Genomic DNA, 18,933 nt, shown 5'->3' on the forward strand with positions numbered 1-18,933 from the left:
GAGTCAGGTAAGAGATGGTATCGAAAGTCTGGATCAATTCAATTGCTCAAATGTTCGAACTACATAAAGCTGCAGTCCAATTGATCGAACACCTTCCATCTCGCAATGCCCGCTTTCTGAACAGACTCCACATCCTGGTCACAATGTCGTCAACGATCAAGGGCAAGGATTCAAAGCAAGCAAGCATCATCGTCTTTCTGGGGTTTCTTGGCCAGATTGGCTTTCGATCTCAGATCTGACATGTGACGCTAGATCACAACGCGTGCACTTGCCTCGGCACCTCGGCCGGCCCGTCTCCTTGCTGTGTGGGTAGCAACATCGCAGATTCTTCGAAAATCATCAATGCTGTTGTATCAGAAGCCTTGTTTTCGTCTCTTCTTTGGCGGTGGCCTGCCACCAAAGCGGCCAGGCACAACTTGACTCGCTGCGGCTGGACCTATGCTTGGCCCCTGGCTTTGGCTGCTCGCGGGTATCCCTGAAGGCTGGCTTTCTACCTTCAGCACGGCAGGCTGACTGGCACTCATAATTTCCGTCGCTTGACTGCTCGTCATTTGAGATGCCTGGCTTGCAGCGGCTTCTTTACGTTGGCGCAGAATGTGCCGCTCAGCTCGTCGTTGTAGCCGCTTCCGTTCTCTTTCCGTCAGATCGTTCTCTGCGTCGTTGTCTTCTTGCTGGGTAAGATGGCGTGACGGTGAGAGCCAGTCGTAATCGTCTGGATCTTTTCCAACATCCCAGTGTGATAAGACTTTGACCAGAGGTCTTGGAAGAACCATAGGCGCCGGCTTCGCAAAGACAGTGTACTTGCTCAGACGATGCAGTTCCGGAGCAGCCGTCAAGGACGAGCCACTGGATGCTGTAATGACGGAAGGAGTTGCTGTAGGAGAAGGCGTAGGCAGTGCCGAATTCTGCGAGAGGTATCTTGCTGTGCGAGAGCTCGTAGGCAATGTCTGCGCGATTGGCCCCGAAGCCCTTAAGGGAAGGTCCCATGTCTGCTCCTGCGCCTGGCTCTCTTCTTGAATTTCCTGGGACACAGGTGCTTTGATTTCCTGAAGGCGTAGTCTTTGAGTGGCCAGGAAGACTTCGGCTGCCATGCGCTGAGCGAGATTTGCCTTCGCCAATCGTACCCATCCAGGAACGTTTGACGAAAGAGGGGTTACCCAGTTCGAGATGAAATGATCATGGACAGATGCTAGAGTTGCCTTCGAATCAGTCACTTGATCTTCAGGCAAGAAAAATCCAAACGACTGGCCACTTTCGACCTTCAAGCGCAGATCGCGCCCATGATCGCGATCTCCAGGCTCATCATCAATCTCTGCGCCGTGATCCGCTGTCTTGAATGTGTTTTGCAGGAGTGCAGACGCTTCTCCCACATCGTTAGTGGCGATCTCGGCCTTCGCAAAGCTATGCAAAGTGCGCATGGGTCCGGCATTTTCGATGTTCTTGTTGCGCAGGGCAGCAGATACTTCAGATGCAAGGTCCTCTATCGACTTGTCTGGGCCAAGCGGCTGGGACAGAACACCCGCAACAAGTTCAAAGCTTGTTGGCTTTTCTTTCGCTGAAAGGAGAGCCTTTGGTTTCCTCGCTCGTCGAGACACCGGCTCTGGACGTTGCTGGTCTGGCTCCAACAAGGAGTCGCTGTCCTCTACGACGAAGCGTTCCCTCCATAATCTCGACTGCGTGGCCGGACCAAATTTCTGTTCCCATAGTGGTGCTGTAGGTAGCTGATAGTTCGGTGAACGCTGAGTAGGAAGACCATAACAAATCCCTTCGAAGATCGAGTAGTCGGCTCGCAGAGCTATGAATGAGTAGTGGCGTACATGGTCTGCGTGTCTGTGCGGATCCGCAGATGATATTGGCTTGCTGACCATCTCGAGAGGCTGCACATGCAAGTCTCTCAGGGAATGCGCGCCGGAAAGGACGAGCTCGAAGGGCCCATCATGTATTGCGACATCTTTTCCATCCAGACGCAGCCAAAAGACACACATCGGGCTGGGCAGACTGGACAGAAGCGCTAGAAACACGTCTGGAAAGGTATCAGCATAGGACTTGACAAAGCCACGTTCGATGAAGCATACCATCCTGATCAACCCATGATGAAAGCCGTAGACTGAGGTCTTCAGAAGATTTGAAATGCCGAATCTTCGCGTAGCAAGTCGCAACGACTTCATCAGGGCTCTTGACGGTCACCTGGTAGAGTACGATGTGAGTTCTTGTGAGAACAGCAAACGAGTCTTTCACCCCTGGCATAACTATGAGGTCAAGTATGGGCACTTGAGTATCGAAGAGGTCGGGATCGATCTCTCTGGACATTGCTCCCCCATCTGCTTTCAGACTGACCAGGCGTAGGCTTTGTCGGGTGCACGTTACCAAAGTGGAGAGGTTGAGGATCCAAGCAATGCGTGCCCAGCCATCCCTAAGCGTAAAAGTCCTCGTAGAATGCTTTGACTGTACGAGGCCATGCCAGGATCGCGATACACGGTCCATTCTCCGCGAAGAAAACTCCAGAATCGACCATGCCCCGGCGTCTTCAACCATTGCAAGCTGTTGGCCAAAGTCAGGGTTGAAAGCAACATCTGCGTGCATTTTACCACCCGTCTGATCGATGCCCACAGTATGTAAGAGGCTCAGAGTCAAATTTGATAGAGCACTCTCCTGGCTCGACTTGCTGTGCGATGGACGAAAGATATGCGTTTTAGACTGAGTTCGGATAGCGATCAAGGCATCTCGACTACTCGCATTCGGCATTGAGTAAACTTGCAAAATTGGGCCATCGTTGCTGGACCACCTAGCCTCTTCGCCATGCAGGGTTGGTACTTCGATCCACGACGCTCGGTCTGCGGTCCAACCGCGCCGCTGTCTCTGCACTTGTACGAGTCGAAGCTCGGATCCAGTCTGACCGGCAGCTATGACAGCGACTGAGAAAGTGCGATGCCGAATATCCGACCAGACCTTGGTAAATGCTATCAGCCTCCCTTTCGTGGGTTCATATCGTCCTGCGGCTTTCTGAACTGCCTCTGAAGTCTTCAACAGAGGGGGAAGGTGATCCAAGGCGGGTTGAAATTCAGGATAGTGCTCCACCAGGGCCTGAGCCTGCTTCGCTAATCCGACAGTTGAATTCTTCGGGTTGGTGGTTGCATCTTGAGGAACAAGAGTGTCGGACGCCTGGCGCAAGATATGTGGACTGTCTAAAGCCTTGATATAAAGAGGTGCCGTCAAGGTGCGCCCGAACTGAAGGTTGTTGTCATCCAGACTGATCTGGACTCGACCATAATGCCCATATGGAAGGTCGCATTTTGACCGTTCAGCCATTCGGCTTGGCGCGTGGTAATCGGTTTCGCAGCGCCAGCACAGGCCCAGACATAGTAATTTCGCTTTCGATCGGGCGGGCAAGCTGATGCGCTCCTGAAACAAGGTCCTCTTTGAATGCTGGAAAGATATTCTTCGAAACCGGATCGACGGGTGAAGTTGAGTTGAAGAAAGTTCACACGCTAATTTGCGGCACGTGCCGGTTGAGCGGGGCAACGATTTGTTTTGCCCGACTTCGCGCGTCTCGTTGCGATCATTCAAGACTCGTCTATCGCAACTATTCGCAACATACTACAACAATGGCAGCTTCAATGGCAGCTTCAATGATGACCCCAAGTCGTTTCGGCAACTCGCTTTCTGGCGGTCAAGCTCCGTACGCCGCCGTCGGTCCGTCAATGGCAGACACGCTTCCCACGATCGACTTCAACTTCAACGATCTACGCGAGCGCATGGCCCAGTTCACAGTACGATTCGACGAATTCATCGAGCGCGGGAGGAAACGAGTATTAGAGGAACGAAATGCTTTCCGCATGAACGTGGCAGACCTGGGAGGTTCGTCGGCATTTCCAACTCTCTCGAGTCGCAAAACTAACACGAGCACCGCAGATCAACAGCGACAGCGAAAACACAGCATCGCAGAACTAGAATCGAAGTCCTCGAACCATGCCCACATCGTCGCCCGCGAAACACAGGAGACGGAGGAAATGCACGAGGCGATTCGCTCTCTCACAGCACAAAAGGAGGAGCACGTATCACGCCGAGACCAGATCAAGACGGAAATCGCATCGGTGCAGGCGAACATCCGGCAGAAAAGAGAAGCTCAATCCGCCCACCAACGAGCACTGGACGAACAAGCACGACACAACGTGCCGGAGCTGCGGGTTTGGGAGAATTGCTTGGCCATGCGGATAGAAGCGACGGGGGTGGATGATCGGCTGAGATTTGTCTTTCTTAGCATTGACGAGCGCGATGCGGAGAGGGAGTGCTGGTTCGATTTTCATATTGGAAGCAAAGACTACACGGTTGTCAGCACGAAGCCGCGGTTGGATAAAGATGATGTGGAGTCGGCGCAGGAGAGATTGAATGAGACGCAGGAGCTGGGTGTCTTTTTGAAGAGTATGAGGAGCTTGTTTGCGGAGGCGGTCACGGCGTAGGACGAGTGGCTTTGAAAAGAAGCAGCAGTTCACGATGATATCCCAACATCGTACATTGAAAACATGTAACGTTCGATGCGCTTTTCGGTGAATCTATATCATTACTACAGAGAGGAGACTTGCGATGGGTATCAGCCTGCAAAGCACCCTTTACAACGCCATCGTCTCAGCCAGAACCTCCCGACACTGCCCACAAGGCAAGCCCTCTTCCTCAGCCGTAAACTTCCAGCACCTGACACACTTCTCCCCCTCCGGCGGCAGCACAAACACCTTCCCCGTGACAACCTCCCCGCCCCAATCATACTCGAAGCTCTGCTCATACCGCCACTCGGTCGACTTGGGAAGAACGTCCTCCTCGATATCCTCCACCAACTTCAGCTCCGCCTGACTGACGACCAACAGTCCCGGCAATTGTCCATCGTCAAGCCAGTGACAGGGGCTCAGAATCACTTGCGCATGCTGGGGGAGGTATATCTCGATCTTGCAGGCAAGGCCGCTTCCTAGTTGTCTGGCTGCTCGGGCTTCCTCCTGCGCGCTCTTCACGGCGGCGTTCAGAGGATTGAATACGTCGAGGCCCATTTCGAGTTCGGCGTCGTTATCATCTTTGTATCTGCGCTCGCTCTCACGTACTGTATATTCATCAAAAGGCGCTTTCCACACTTGGCGTAAGGGATGGTGGCTCAAGTCGACTTCTCCGCTGGACGAAGTTGTCTGCTTCATCTGCAGCGGCATCCATTCCCAGACTTCTTCCACTAGGTAAGGTGTCGGTACGCCGAGCATGTTCGTGAGCTCCTGCAGAATGTACACCAGGATCGTCTGCGTGTGTCTCCGTTCTGCCAAAGAACCAGCGTAGAGTCTGTCTTTGATGATCTCGAAGTAGAACGCGCTGAGGTCATTGTTGATGAACTTGTTGATCTCGTTGATGCCAGCGTAGAATCTGTAGTCGCGGTAGGCTTCGAAGACTGTCCGGCTACATTGTGCCAATCGCTGCAAGACAACTTCATCAGCGAAGTCCTGTCTCTGGATCAGCTCTGTCTGGGGTGAAGCTGTTGGGTAGTCGTGGAGTACTCCGAGCAGGAATTTGAAAGTCACCCGGTACTTCTGCAATGCTTGTTGCACGCTTTGCAGCACTGGCTGAGATATCGAAACGTCTCTCGTATAGTCTGATGAGGCGACCCATAACCGGAGAATGTCTGGACCCATGGAGCCCTGCTGCTTCTTACTCGGGGTAGGCTTTTGTTGCCCTTTGCCGTGGGACTTGCCCCGTCCTGCCTGGAGCATAGCACCTGATATAATGTCTTCAGGAGAGACGACATTACCAAGGCTTTTGCTCATCTTCTTGCCATCGCCGTCAAGTGTGAAGCCATGTGTGGCCAACACTCGGAAAGGCGCAAGCGGTTTGCTTGCAATATCTTGAGTGGCAACTGCCGTGAGAAGACTGCTTTGAAACCAACCTCGATGCTGATCGGTACCTTCAACATAAACGTCGCCCAACTCAGTATCGGCATCCCTCTTGTCAAGCGAAGTCCATGAGGTGCCAGAGTCGAACCATACGTCCATAGTGTCTTTGCCCCTGATCCACTCTCCAGGCTCGAGAGACGGGTGTAACCAACGCGAATCGTCGATCGGGTCTGAGAACCATGCATCAATACCTCTCACCTCGATGGTAGAGATGATGTGGTCGATGCTTTCGTCCGTAATGCAAGCCTCGCCAGTCTCAATGTGGTAGAGTGCTGGAATTGGAACACCCCAGGCACGCTGTCGAGAGATGCACCACTGGCTTCTTCCCGCCACGAAGCTTCTCAGCCTCGCTTTGCCAGATTCGGGGATGAAACTGACATTGTCGAGTGCCTCTAACGCTCTTTCTTTGATCGCAGAGACGTCGGCGAACCATTGAGCTGTCGCACGTGTGATGACGGGCTGCTTCGTCCGCCAGTCGATTGGATTCTTGTGCACAAACTTATGCGCGGCGAAGAGGAGATCCTTGTGTGACTGCATATCCTCAGGCAAGAACTTGTGAGGTTCATGTAAGACGTCAAGCACGGCTTTGACACCCTGTGTCTGTGCATCCAGGCCTTGGAATTGGATTGCTCCATTTGCAGCTGGAAATGCATCGCTCGTGTACCTGCCCTCATCGTCAAGAGGAGCGAATGCTGGGCCAACGCCGTTCTGTTGGCAGACTTGGTAGTCTTCCATTCCATGGCCGGGAGCCATGTGAACTAGCCCAGTTCCTGATGTAGCTGTGACGAAGTCTGCTTGTAGGATGGGAGACTCCGAAGCCGTGAAGAGGCTGTAGCAAGCCGCATGACCGTCAGCCAGTTGAGATCCAGACACTGTATCCACTACAATCTGGCATGTCGATCCTTCTGGTAGGTATGTTTGAACGTGCTCAACGCGATCTTTGGCCACGAGCATTTGCTCCGGCGAAGTACTAGCAGTCGTGTCGTTGACTTCTACGACCGCATAGTCGATGTCGTTTTTGACGGCGATGGCCTTGTTTGCGGGCAATGTCCATGGCGTCGTGGTCCAGATCAACGCACTGATATGCTTTGGATCAACGGATGCATTCGACTTTAGCGCCTCTGGGAGGCGCACAAATGGCATCTTCACAAAAGCAGCCGTGCACTTGTGGTTATCGTCGTACTCGAGCTCCGCCTCGGCCAGAGCTGTTCGCGAAGAAGGAGACCAGTGCACGGGTCGATGGTGTCTTGATATAAGCCCTGCATACTTATATTAGATAAAGTAAACACAACGACCTACAATCATGCTCACCTTTTCGAACCATCTCCCTGAAAACACCAAGCTGCCGCATCTCGAACTCCTTATCCATTGTCCTGTACGGCGCATCCCACTCCCCCATCACAGCCCATTCCCTAAAGCTCTTCTTCTGCGTCTCGACAGTCTCGCTCGCCAGCTTCCTAGCCACTGCCCGGATCTCCGATGCAGTCATCTGGCTCGATGCCAATGCCGCAGCTTTTGCTTCTTGCCCAGGCTTGTCCTTCAACGACTTCGACTCTTTCGAGGGAGCTTTCGGCTGCTGAAGCGCCTTGAGCTCGATGGGCAGTCCATGGCAATCCCAGCCTGGGCGGTAGTGTACTCTCTTCCCTCTCGCCAGCTCCGTGCGTAGCATGAGGTCCTTCAAGACTTTGTTCAATGCGTGTCCCACATGGACTGCACCATTGGCGTATGGCGGTCCATCATGCAGCACAAATTCATTGCTCTTCTCTGTCCCATCTTCGCTGTTTACAGTTCTCGGTCGACTGGCACGCTGCCATCGGTACAGGTCATCGGCGCATCGTTGGCGATATTTCTCAATCTGCTCAGGCCCAGGCCGAGCAGGGAATTGAGATTTGGGAAGTGCGAGCGTATCACCCCAATTCGTCTTTTCCTGTGCAATGCTTCGGATTTTATCGATTAAGTTATTACCTGGATTCGTCGACGCCTTCAGAATGCGAGTTGGGGAAATGGCGGGCATGCTCGAGCCTTCATGGTCGCGTTGTTGGACGCGTGAAGTTCTGCGATGGCTCGGCTTGACTTGCTCGATCGAGGCGCCGATCTCTTTGGCGTGGTCTTCACATGTTTGAGGCACTCCTTTTCCTCTCGTCGGCGACGACATCCTACCGGAATATGCAGCACTGATTGAGCACTTCTGAGCAGCATGCACGTAATTCTTTATTCGAATCTCGAATCTCGAGGCTTCAGTGTTCGTAGAAGCAGAAGCGAGAATGACCATCCGCCTTTGGTCAACACCCCCTTCCTCTCCAAGTCATCAGTCATTATCGTACAGTCATTTCTCCGTGACTCCAGCCATGTATCAAGACTCAAAAGACGCCTCCCACCCAATCCACAAACAAACGCAGAGTTCAACCTCAAAACCACTCCTCATCCATCCGCCCCAATCCAGACATCGTACACTCCCTCACCCCAAGCCATCTCCCGTCCAACAACCGAAAGTCAAGAATCGTAACGGCGTTCCTCCACATCCCCACCGGTACTCCAGGAACTCCTGTGCTGCCCGCATTCATCACAACTTGCGCCGTCCCGATATTCTCATGGACGGTCGTCGAGAAGCTCGTGATGCGGATCTTGAACATCGGGTTCGCTTCTGCGAGTTTACGGTGGCCTTCGAGCATATCGAGTTTGTTGGTTGCGTTAGGTCGTGCGCCGGTCCCCGAGCCGACGGTGAAGTGAGCGGCGATTTGGTTCCAGGGTTTGGTGTTTGGGTCGAAGTTGCGGGAGTTGATGGCTTCGATGAAGCTGGAGGCGATGTCTTCGAGATGTCTTGCGGTCTGTTGTTGGGGCGATGGTTCTGATGATTCTTTCTTGATGACTTGGTCTGCCATTGATATTTTGCAGGTGAGGTGTCTCAATCTGAGCGTGGATTCCCACGACGACTGCTGGAATGAGGCTACGTAAGGGATGGTGGCCATGGTGATGATAGGAGGTTGTTGGAAAGGGCCTTAGGAACCGCACAAATCCATGAGGAGCTCCATTGTTCTTGTCATATACGAAATGACTGGCCTGAAACAATACCGGTGGACCGATACCATCGGAGTGGCCGCCTGTCCTCCATGCAAGGTACCATGCTACAGGTCTAGCCGCGGCTGAGGCGCATGAAGCTGTGCAAACGATTGGTACACGAAATACTCCGCCCACGTCTTGGAAGCTACACAAGAATAGCAGAGTGGAACAATTTAGTTCTGCATTTAATCAACTCAAACGTAGTGTCATTGCACTGAGTGTTGACTCACTGCTTTTCCCGCCTTGACTTGGCCGGCACCGGTTCTCCTGAGCATAACCCATCATTCACTGTTCACTAGAAGTATTACGATCCGCCTTCAAATTATCAATCTCAGCTCGGAGACTGTCAATAACAAAGGCATCCTTCTCCCTCTCACGTCGAATAGCCTCATCGACGCTCCCTTGCCACGCCCTCGAGACAGCTTCGCTTCCAATCCCCATAGCTTCTGCCTTCCATCTCTCTACTTCCATGTTTGCTCGCTCAAGTTGCTGCAGTAAGATCGTTCGCTCGTCAGGCTCGATGCCAAGGGAGCTCTGACTGGCGGCAGATTTTTGCAAATGCTCCAACTGTAGACGTGCGTCCACCAGCTCAGCGGAAAGGCTCTGTACCTGGTTTCTCAACTCGGGCTGATGCTGCTTGAGTTGTTGCGTCAATTCCTGCACCTGGAGTTGTAGTGCTTCGGAGTGTCCTGTCTGAATCTCGACTTGCTTCTTAGCCGTGTCCAGCTCATTCGCAAGAATATCCTTCTCGACGACGAGAGCTTGTTCGATTGCTTCGAGCCTCTTTATCTCTTGCCTCCTGAGAAGAAGTACGGCATCTTTGATCTCATGGCTTTCGTCAATATCCGTGCGCAAGCGATCGGTTATGCTGTGCTCGACGTCTACCGACTTGAGGTGGCTCTGCTTCAAGCTCTCTGCCAGTGGATGAGGCATTGACCAGCTTCCTGATGGTCGACTGCTGTTCATCGGGTACGTGAAGATGAGCGCACGAACTTCGATACTCTCTCGGGTGGGCGATCCAGCAGGAACTGTGTCTGGTGGTAGATCGAAAGCAGTGTGAAGACACGTTCGGGCGTCGACATCCGTCGCGGTGTCATGATTCTTGAAAAGGAGGACATCTGGCTCGTCTTGGTAAGACATGTAGTACCACTCAAAACCCGGTCGATACTTGATCACACCCATCGTATCCCAAAACTCGCCAGTGTCCTGTCGGTGGCGGTCGCATTCGATAACATCGTCGGTCTTCAACTTGCCACCATCAGCGATAGCCAATCCACAGTCATAGACAGGATGCTTGATGGGACGCCAAATGTTGATAATGCGTGCTCGTCCGGAGAGGAGGTAGTCTGCCTTCATTTCTGTGAGGTTGCGAATCTTCATCAGGACACTCTTCTCGGTGTTGTCTGTATGAACCTGCTTGGCGAAAGGATTGTAACTGAGGCCTTCAACTCGCAGTCCGGCATCATCGGCGTGACGGATACGGGCATCGTAGAAAATAATCTCGTCACATCCATCTACTTCTTTTCGCAGCAATGTCTCTAACTGCGGCAAGTACTCTTCGGCAATCTTTGGCTGTGAAGACCAGTCCTTGAATTTCGTAGGTGCGTGGACATATTTGAATCCGTTGCGATCGAGTGTGAAGTCGCGCTCTTGACCTCGGACGTCCTGGATCGTCTCTGGATGACCAGGGGAAAGCTTGACGTTTGTCTTGTTCTCCTTGTCCAAGAAGTTGGGCGTAATCTGTAATGGCTTTTGCTCGCGGTATATAGGGTCATCCTTGAGGTATTGAAGCTGGACCTGAATGTCTTTCCGGGTTTGCCTCGAGTCCGGCAAGTCGTTAGTGGTGGGAAGTGTTGTATTGGTCGTTGGTATATTCTCAACCGCGAGATCTTGTCGGACCGACGACATCTTCTCCAGAAACGTAGGATCAGAGAAACTGGTCGTATGTGTAGAAGGAGCGTAAGGTGTGTCAGCTCTGGATGTTGGATGAAGAGCTTATCACAGTAGTCGCGCCGTCGATCGACACGCGACTGCAAGAAGCTGTTTTTGCAATTTCTCCTTCGAGAAAACCGACCCGGTCTTGTACGCGTAGTTTCAGTGCTACTCAAAAATCTGTTGAAGATGTCAATGAGCTCAAAATACGATCGCGAAGACCGCAGCTGCTGCTATCGACGTGAAACGAGTTCTGCTGACGTTGCACCGCTGACGTCTTGAGAATGCTTGCCTTGGGAACGACTGGAGCTATGGGTGAGGAGGAGGGAGCGGTGAAAGCCAAGGTCCTGCATATATGTATTCACGTTCTGCATGTCGGGTGATGCGGTTCCACGCGTAGATATGGCTGATGTTCGATCCGCCATGGGCATGGGAAGAAGGTTAGCTGCGGCTCACCTTGGATGTTTGCGATTCCACGCGACCTCATCATCGAGGCAGCGTGAGAGTGTGCGTGGTGTATACAAACTCGGCGCGGAGGCGTAGACCAGCGCACGAGGTGCATGTAGTAGGGAGGCAGAAGCGCAGGAGAGAGGGGAGAAGACGTGGTGGATGTGGTGCTCGGCCGTTGGCGCAAAGTCACCATTTGGCCCGTGTCACGCCTCAGAACCGCATTCCAGGTTCGGCAATCGATTGTCAACATCACCACCATCACCTTTTATTTTCGTGACCCCCGGGCGCTGGCGCCAACGAGAAGTTTTGTGTTTGCTGTTGCGGAAGTCGCGTGAATACTCGCCTGACCTCAGCAACAATGGCGTCTCCCAGTCGATTGCCAGCGGCACGTCGCCCAGCAGCCTCCAGCGCAAAGGCCCGCCCGATGTCCATGTTTGACGTTCCCACTGAGCACTTGAGGAGGTTACAACAGATCGGGGATGGCAGTGGATCAGGTTCAGAAAAGTCGGAAGGGGGTGCGACATCCAAGCAGTCGAAGAGACGGAGTCTGCTACCAACATTTTCGCGGAGGACTCCAGTCGAGGACGAAAGAGAGACCGTAGCCACGATCAGGGAGGATACATCGGATAGTGACGTTTCAGTGAGGCCAGGAACAAGAGATGATACAAAATCAATGCCGCCTCCCCCGAAGCCTAGTCGGCCGACCTCCATGAAGCCGCCAGGCGCCGTGGCTCCTGCAAGAACAACAAGCCTACACGCAAAGACATCGTCCAAAGACACCAATGGGATGTCGAAGGCAACAGGCGGAACGGCCATTACACAAAAGCCGGATCAAGGCATCAAACGAAGTGGCTCTACAAAACTTCCTCAGGGGTCGAAACTGGCAGCGCCTGCATCAAATTCTACGCAACAAGCCATACCAACGCGCGGTAGTAGTGCCAGGGCGACCACCTCAACCACAGCTCAGAAACGTTCCTCAGTGATTGTATCCAAACCGCCAACCCTCGAGCCCACTTCCGGCGACGTGCAATCGATACCAAAAGGGGCTCCCCCATCGCCTGCCCGGTCTACAACATCGCGTCCTAGCACACGCAGCAATGCAGCAGCGCCCACCTCGAAGCCCTCGTTCTCGACTTACCAGCAGCATTATAGCCCTGCTAAGTCAGCGTTACCGAAACCAGGAATACCCAGCGGCAAGCCAGCAGCAGTCGCCAGACCACCTACTGCTAGTGGCAGAGAGGGAGAGGTGCCCATAACTGCAGAAGTTGCTTTGGAGCAAATCGACCTGCTTCAGCTATCGCTTTTGCATCGATCATCAGAGCAAGTGCTGGCCGAGTACGAAGCCAGCGCCAGACAGAAGTTGGCCAAACAACACGCCAGACTGCGAAAGGAGTACGAGTCGATTCGCGGTCACGAGCTGGAGCAACGCAGACTCACGAACCTGTCCGCCATCGAGACCTGGTGTCCCGACCACGCGCTCCTCGCTGAACACCTTCAAACGCTCAATCGCGTGGTCACAGCACTCCGCATGCACACCGAGCCAGGAAGTCGCTACTCCGAGCTATCCGACACCTTCGACTCCTGGGCCACAAAAGCAGAAGCAACTCTCTTCGACGACACGCAAGCAGCAAGCTTCATCGAGGCTCTCCCAGAATCCTGGCGAGCAGCTCATACATCTTTGGCGCTCAAGCTCCGCTCGATCCAACGAGACCTGGACACACTACCTCCTGTGCCGCCACCATCATCTTCGGACGTCCAATCGAGTTTAGAGATCATCATGGACAATTGCTCGTCGCTGGTCGATGACATGCTGAAGTCATTGGAGGTAATGACGAAGCTGCAGAAGGAAGTGCTGCAGCGAGGCAAAGCTCGGATTGACGAGCAGATCAACGCGTTGATGTCAACGGGTCAAGACGCAGAGAAGGAGAATTGGGTACCGGCATGGACAAGCGTTTCATGAGATGACGTGTCTTGACGTTCGTGATATATACACTGCCATCATTGCGACTGTCGATCCGAGGAAGACGACGCTGGCCAGTCCGACGGTAGTCCCCAAAGTTCTAGCAGACTTTGCACGCGATACTCGCTCGCCCAACCCATATCCCGCTCGATCCCACGAAGCAGTTCAACAATCGTCCTCCGCCAGCCCCCAGTCTCAGCACTGACATGACCCAGCTCATCCGGATCATCGTCGTTGCCCAAGACCAAACCGGCCGTCCACAGCGGCTGCACGGCATGGATCCTCGAACTCTCATCAGACCTCCCCAGCGATATCGCTACGATCTCTTTCGCATGAAATCGCGACTGATGTAGAATCGACGAGTAGCTCGCATACCGCGCAGCCAGCGATGTACCTGGCGTCCCCGCCCCCAACAACGACTGTGCAGGCGTCGCGGTAGAAAGCTGCGGCTTATTGTTCAGAAGTTGCACCCTCGCCAAATGGTACCACTGCATTGTGCTCCCGCACATATGCCGGGGGAACCACTTCTCTGTGCCACATTCTCTGTCGCTGGGAATGGACGCGGTGGCGTGGAACGAATCCGGGAGGCCTTCGTGCCAGACGCGGAGCTGCTCTTCCATCGACTCCCAGTAGTCTAGGAGTTCTCGCTGGCGGACGCCGAGACCGAGAGGTGTTATTCCGTCGGGGAGGTCGTCCCCTGCGGCGATGAAGTTGACGACTTTCATTACGAGCCAGATTAGTGCGTTTGAGATCATCTATAGGACAAGCCGCATTAGCTACTATCAATGATAACGTGCTGTTCGATACAATACTCACATCATCGCCCATGGCCTGTTCCACGGCATACTGTGAATGCTTCGGATTCGACGGCGAAACAAACCCCTCCTGCGTCAACTTCAACCCAGCACTACACCACATGGAAAGATCACCCGTATCTAGACGCGTAGAGGTATGATTGATAAACGCCGACAACATATCCTGACGAGTATAATTCCAAAACACAGATCGCCGTTCTTGGCTGAGATGTCGAATCGGCGGTGGCACGTGCTGTTCGGTTCCCGATTGGTCTGCGAGACGCTGTGTGACCTGCTGTGCGATGGAGACGGGCGACGGCGGTAACGTGGGAGGTAACATGCGGTCTTTGGCGATGTCAAATAGTGTTTTGGCCCCGTCCAAGTGGCGGCTCCATTCGGGCCCGGACGCGTCTAAGAATTCATATACACATAGGATGGCTGTTGCGGCTACTAGTTCTTCTGAGTCTGTCGTGGGAAGAGGTGTGCTTTGCACGGTTGAGAGTGTGGTAGGTGAGGCTTCTTCCGGTAGTGAGGATGTCGGAGGCCGTGTTGCGCCTGCTAGAGATTGCCGAAGGAGGGATACTGCAATGTCATAATGTTCCCTCCCTTTGCGAACCCAGCCTTCTTGGTCCAGCGGCGGACCTGGCCAGCGTTCCATTCTGCTTTGACGTGACACTTGACCACCCATCACTGGTTTGCGACCATGCACTCTGGCAAGGCTCTTTGCCGATAACGAGGCACACGCATAGAGAAGCAGCGGACAAGTTGTTGCCAACACTGGCACCTTGGTGGCGAAGAAGAGCCCCAAGTCGAACAAGTCCATCCATAGCCCGGGCCTCTCCGAGTAATCGCGAAGCAGAAAGGCTAGCTCAGGCTGTTCAATTGCAGGTCGCCGTTGATTTCCTTTCGAACGTAAGCTCGTCCGTCCGCCGATAGAGGCATATGATTGGGTACGTACATGAGAAGGGGAATGATGAGAAGTTGGTGGAGGGCCGGTGGCTGTTTGGGAGTGTAGCCGCGGGTCGATGTTGCTCTCCGCTGGCGAGAGATTCGATGTCGGGTTCAAGATGAAGTCGAGGTTCTGGCTGGGGGTTGCATTGTTCTGCTGGGGCGAGCTAGCAGGTTGGGAGGGACGCGAGTGCAGCGAGGCCGTCCGTTCGTGGTGACCCATCTGAGCCTGAGGGACGCCATAGCTATACTGGTCTTGGCTGGCAACGGCACTCAAAGCCTCGAGACCGTGGGTAGCGTAGGCGGGATAGGAAGCCTGGCTGATCCTTAGGTCTGAGTCCCTGCGCACATCTTCCAGACTCGAGTATCCTTGCAGCGAGTTGTCGACAGAGTTGTCGACGACTGTGCCTCCGCCTTCCTCATCCTCATATGGGTTGTTGGTGTGCACAAAGGTGAGGTCCTTGGGTATCGAGACCCACTGCGCGCTCTTGCCGAATGTCTCCTTGTATCCGTAGAAACTCTTCAAACTGCCGTCATCCTGGCCCCCTCCATTCATCGACGGGTTCTGTTGATGACGGAAGGTGATGCCGGAGCTGGGGACGCATTCTCGGTTGGCCTTGATGCACTGGGCGCAGATGGGGCGCTCCTCGCTGCATTTGAGCTGTGCGGTCGGGTTAGACGGTGTCCACGTGTGAGTCGCGAGATGGATATCGCCATACCTTTCGCTGGCGGCAGGTGAGGCTGGGACGAGAGTCAGTTCGATTCTGGTAGGTATAGCGAGGTGCGAAGAGGCAGATCGCGTGGGTCTTTGTTGCGGATACTACTAACCAGCCTGTTCTCGATCTGGGCGCCATTGGCGCGCTTCACTTGAGCGGTACACAGCACGTAGGTCGTCGCTTGTCTCTGTGCTACAGCTTCTTCATCCGAAAGATGTGCTGGTGTTGAAGATCCACTGCTGTGATGCTGAGAGCGGAGTTGTGGAGATTTTAGCGGCGAACCCCACACCGCGAGTCGGCCCTGGTCGGTTTACTGCTTTTGCCTCGCTCGTGACAGACATTCACTTCTCAAAACTCGCTGACATGTGATCGCCAATCGAGGAGTTCATATGACGGCAGGTAAACGGCTTGGTGTTGGAAAAGTGAGGCAAAAATCGCAGATATCTTATGATCATCCGTGTTCTATCTTTTCAAAATCTATGTCTGTAGCCAATGCCTCTGTTACCACTCAATGGTCTCGCCGAAGCGATCGTAGAATTTGCCGCTGTCTTTGCGACTCCACTTGGCGATGAGAGGAAGCATGTCATTGATACTTTCCTCGGCCGAGATGGCGCCCTCCTCTTTACTCCTGACAAGATTTGTCTCTACTCGTCCAGGATGGCATAGACCGAAGGTGACTTCGGGTACATCTGCAGCAAAAGATCGAACAATGTCGTTCATCGCAGCTTTGGAGGCTCTATAGGCATACGCGCTACCGGCAGCTCTCTTAGGATGTTCGTTGTTGCCAATGCTTCCCATCCGAGAAGACATGACAACGACTTTGACATCTCTGCTCATTCGCAAGTTGGGAAGAAGAGCCCGAAGTAGCATGAATGTGCCAGCAGCATTTATATGAAACGCACGCATAAGCGTCTCGAGATCCATCGCGGCGATGGTCTCGGCCGCGGCGACATCGTCTGGCTTCTGTTCATGGATTGCTTCGACTAGACCTCGTACCCCTGCGCTGTGAATGGCTAGATCGATGGGCTGGTCCTCTAACTGGCTCGCCAACGTGTTGATGGATTCCTGGGAGCGAATGTCTACAGCGTGGAACTGTACCCTTGGGTTGGAGATCTCGACTTCATTCCGGTCAATAGCTATAATGGTGTTCGTCTGATCCTTTGCGTAGGCCTGGAGGAAGGCCGCACCCAGTCCACTAGCAGCGCCCGTGATCAAGATGATGGGCATGTTGTGGTGAAGAAGATGAAGTTGAGAAGCAGGTGGTGTTTAAGATTTGACTTTAGCGTCCCTACGGCAATGCCCGTTCCGGCGACGAGCTCGGCTTACCGACCGAATACTCGACTTCGGCTTTCACTGGGACACCACACACACGCTTCGAATCCGCCTGACAGCCATGAGATTGCGCTTGCTCGCCGCCAAAGCCTACGAAACCCGCAAGAGCATGAGCGTCGCAATCGCCGGCGCTGCTGCTGGCATTCCCTGAAGCAAGCACCGACTCCTGCAGTGGAGTGAATGGAAGGCACAAGTCACTGCCGCCGCAGACACCGAATAACAGCATACTTCACATGAAAGCCATGGCTACTACGACGGTGCGCTGACCCTTTGCCGACCCACATTTATAATTCTGTCACTTGCTGCCTTCCCCGTCGCTCGGCCATACACTGCATCATCTCATACATCCCCGCAGACACCTCCGCCCGGTGCCCAACCTACCGCCAAGATGCGTCCTCGACCGCGCCCAGCGTCGCAGCATGGCGCCAACCAGCAGACCCGCCCCGCCGGCACGCGCCCGACTCGTAAAGTATTCAACTGCATCGTCGACGACTCCGCCCTGGTCGCCGGCGTCAAGAAGAGCACTAGGAACGGGATTCGGCAATGGGTCAAGAATGGACAGATCCGCCTCTTTGTGCCTCTGCATGGTATGTACGATACTGGGAAGGTGGATACAGCGAACTGACGCAGTCAGCGTTGGAGGAGTTAAGCCTCCAGAAGGGTGGTAAGAATCGCCACGCCGAAGACGTTCGCGAGACCCTACAGTGGCTCGATGAAGCCACTACCAAGCACCCGAATGTAGTGACGCTTCAGGGTGCGGATGAGACGTACGAGCGATGGGCAGAAGTCGAACGCTTTGCCGTTCCTCGCACACTCTTTTCTGAGAACGACCACGACCTCGAGCCGGAACTCGAGTCGAATCCAGCTCACGATGACAACCCGACAAAGCGGACTTCCATCGATGCTAACTTGAAGACTCCCACAAGCTCAGTTGCCACCGACATGAGCCGTTCAGCCTCGCCGTCCTCGTTGAAGAGCATGCAATCAAGCACAAGCCCTCTCTCACCACCTACTAGCCCAGCCAAAGCTGTCATCTCCCCCGTTCAGAATATGCGATCCCTCGTCGCACCGAGCAGCCACCCACAATCATCCAGTGCCAGCGTCCCAAACCCTCTACAGCCGCTCTTCAACTACATTCTCTGGCGCATTCATCAAGAGACTGATCCAGTCGCCGCTCTCGAGTCCTTCATTTTCCTCTGCAACGACCCACGAAAAGTCAATTATGCCAAGGGGTTTGACATTAAGACGAAGCGACTGGAGCAGCTTCGCGAAGCCGTGGGAAGAGAAGACCGCGACTTCAAGAACCGTCAAGCCATGCTCGCTCGCGAGAACCAGAACGTCAACACGACCGCTGCCGAGGACGTAGAAAAGGAGAGTGATGGCGACGAGATCCCAACCAAGTCGTCGCCGCCAAAAGCACCAGCTGCAATGTTGAACAAGCAGCAGTCTAACGTCATTGACCCCGATGCCTTCAGTCGTGGGCCGCCACCGAAAGGTGCTGGCGTGGTGGACGTTCCAAATGGAGCACCCAAGTCCCCCCGCGTCAACCCTGCGACCCAGCAGCGTGGCTCACCACGTGCGGTCAATGCCCTGCCATTTGCTCCACGAGGCGCTCGTGGCAATGTCCACGGCAACTTCCGTGGAGGTGCCAGAGGGCGTGGAGCTGGACGAGGTGGATTCGCCAACGGCCCTACCACAACGAACGCCAACGCACCTGCCATCGATCCGAATAGCTTCACCAGACCAGACCCACGAGGTGGTTTCCACGGCGCTCGTGGCGGTAGAAAGCTCTGGGTCCCGACGTGAACACTGAGGTACGA

At 54.1% G+C, this 18,933-nt stretch overlaps 9 protein-coding genes across 9 annotated transcripts; 3 read left to right on the plus strand and 6 right to left on the minus strand.

Moving 5' to 3' along the window:
- Window positions 1–353: 353 nt before the first annotated feature.
- M409DRAFT_17276 (uncharacterized protein) lies at window positions 354–3,309 on the minus strand (the record flags this gene model as incomplete). The annotated part of the gene is made up of 2 exons (XM_033803987.1): window positions 354–2,023; window positions 2,076–3,309. 2 exons carry the CDS (start codon window positions 3,307–3,309, stop codon window positions 354–356), a joined length of 2,904 nt encoding a protein of 967 aa, XP_033674225.1.
- A 296-nt stretch (window positions 3,310–3,605) lies between these two features.
- On the plus strand, window positions 3,606–4,460 carry M409DRAFT_17277 (uncharacterized protein; the record flags this gene model as incomplete). The annotated part of the gene is made up of 2 exons (XM_033803988.1): window positions 3,606–3,858; window positions 3,913–4,460. 2 exons carry the CDS (start codon window positions 3,606–3,608, stop codon window positions 4,458–4,460), a joined length of 801 nt encoding a protein of 266 aa, XP_033674226.1.
- A 150-nt stretch (window positions 4,461–4,610) lies between these two features.
- M409DRAFT_17278 (uncharacterized protein) lies at window positions 4,611–7,935 on the minus strand (the record flags this gene model as incomplete). The annotated part of the gene is made up of 2 exons (XM_033803989.1): window positions 4,611–7,180; window positions 7,233–7,935. The coding sequence occupies 2 exons, from the start codon at window positions 7,933–7,935 to the stop codon at window positions 4,611–4,613; spliced, it is 3,273 nt and encodes a 1,090-aa protein (XP_033674227.1).
- A 394-nt stretch (window positions 7,936–8,329) lies between these two features.
- On the minus strand, window positions 8,330–8,890 carry M409DRAFT_17279 (uncharacterized protein; the record flags this gene model as incomplete). The annotated part of the gene is made up of 1 exon (XM_033803990.1): window positions 8,330–8,890. The coding sequence occupies one exon, from the start codon at window positions 8,888–8,890 to the stop codon at window positions 8,330–8,332; it is 561 nt and encodes a 186-aa protein (XP_033674228.1).
- Window positions 8,891–9,266: 376 nt separating this feature from the next.
- Window positions 9,267–10,889, minus strand: M409DRAFT_49798 (uncharacterized protein; the record flags this gene model as incomplete). Its single annotated transcript, XM_033811352.1, has 1 exon — window positions 9,267–10,889. One exon carries the CDS (start codon window positions 10,887–10,889, stop codon window positions 9,267–9,269), a length of 1,623 nt encoding a protein of 540 aa, XP_033674229.1.
- An 832-nt stretch (window positions 10,890–11,721) lies between these two features.
- On the plus strand, window positions 11,722–13,323 carry M409DRAFT_17281 (uncharacterized protein; the record flags this gene model as incomplete). Its single annotated transcript, XM_033803991.1, has 1 exon — window positions 11,722–13,323. One exon carries the CDS (start codon window positions 11,722–11,724, stop codon window positions 13,321–13,323), a length of 1,602 nt encoding a protein of 533 aa, XP_033674230.1.
- Window positions 13,324–13,361: 38 nt separating this feature from the next.
- M409DRAFT_62867 (uncharacterized protein) lies at window positions 13,362–15,919 on the minus strand (the record flags this gene model as incomplete). The annotated part of the gene is made up of 4 exons (XM_033815340.1): window positions 13,362–14,078; window positions 14,140–15,020; window positions 15,072–15,726; window positions 15,785–15,919. 4 exons carry the CDS (start codon window positions 15,917–15,919, stop codon window positions 13,362–13,364), a joined length of 2,388 nt encoding a protein of 795 aa, XP_033674231.1.
- Window positions 15,920–16,282: 363 nt separating this feature from the next.
- On the minus strand, window positions 16,283–17,008 carry M409DRAFT_62868 (uncharacterized protein; the record flags this gene model as incomplete). Its single annotated transcript, XM_033815341.1, has 1 exon — window positions 16,283–17,008. The coding sequence occupies one exon, from the start codon at window positions 17,006–17,008 to the stop codon at window positions 16,283–16,285; it is 726 nt and encodes a 241-aa protein (XP_033674232.1).
- Window positions 17,009–17,501: 493 nt separating this feature from the next.
- On the plus strand, window positions 17,502–18,919 carry M409DRAFT_17283 (uncharacterized protein; the record flags this gene model as incomplete). The annotated part of the gene is made up of 2 exons (XM_033803992.1): window positions 17,502–17,700; window positions 17,748–18,919. 2 exons carry the CDS (start codon window positions 17,502–17,504, stop codon window positions 18,917–18,919), a joined length of 1,371 nt encoding a protein of 456 aa, XP_033674233.1.
- Window positions 18,920–18,933: the final 14 nt, after the last annotated feature.

This window comes from Zasmidium cellare (assembly GCF_010093935.1).
Source record: "Zasmidium cellare ATCC 36951 unplaced genomic scaffold M409scaffold_2, whole genome shotgun sequence".
NCBI classification, from domain to species: domain Eukaryota; kingdom Fungi; phylum Ascomycota; class Dothideomycetes; order Mycosphaerellales; family Mycosphaerellaceae; genus Zasmidium; species Zasmidium cellare.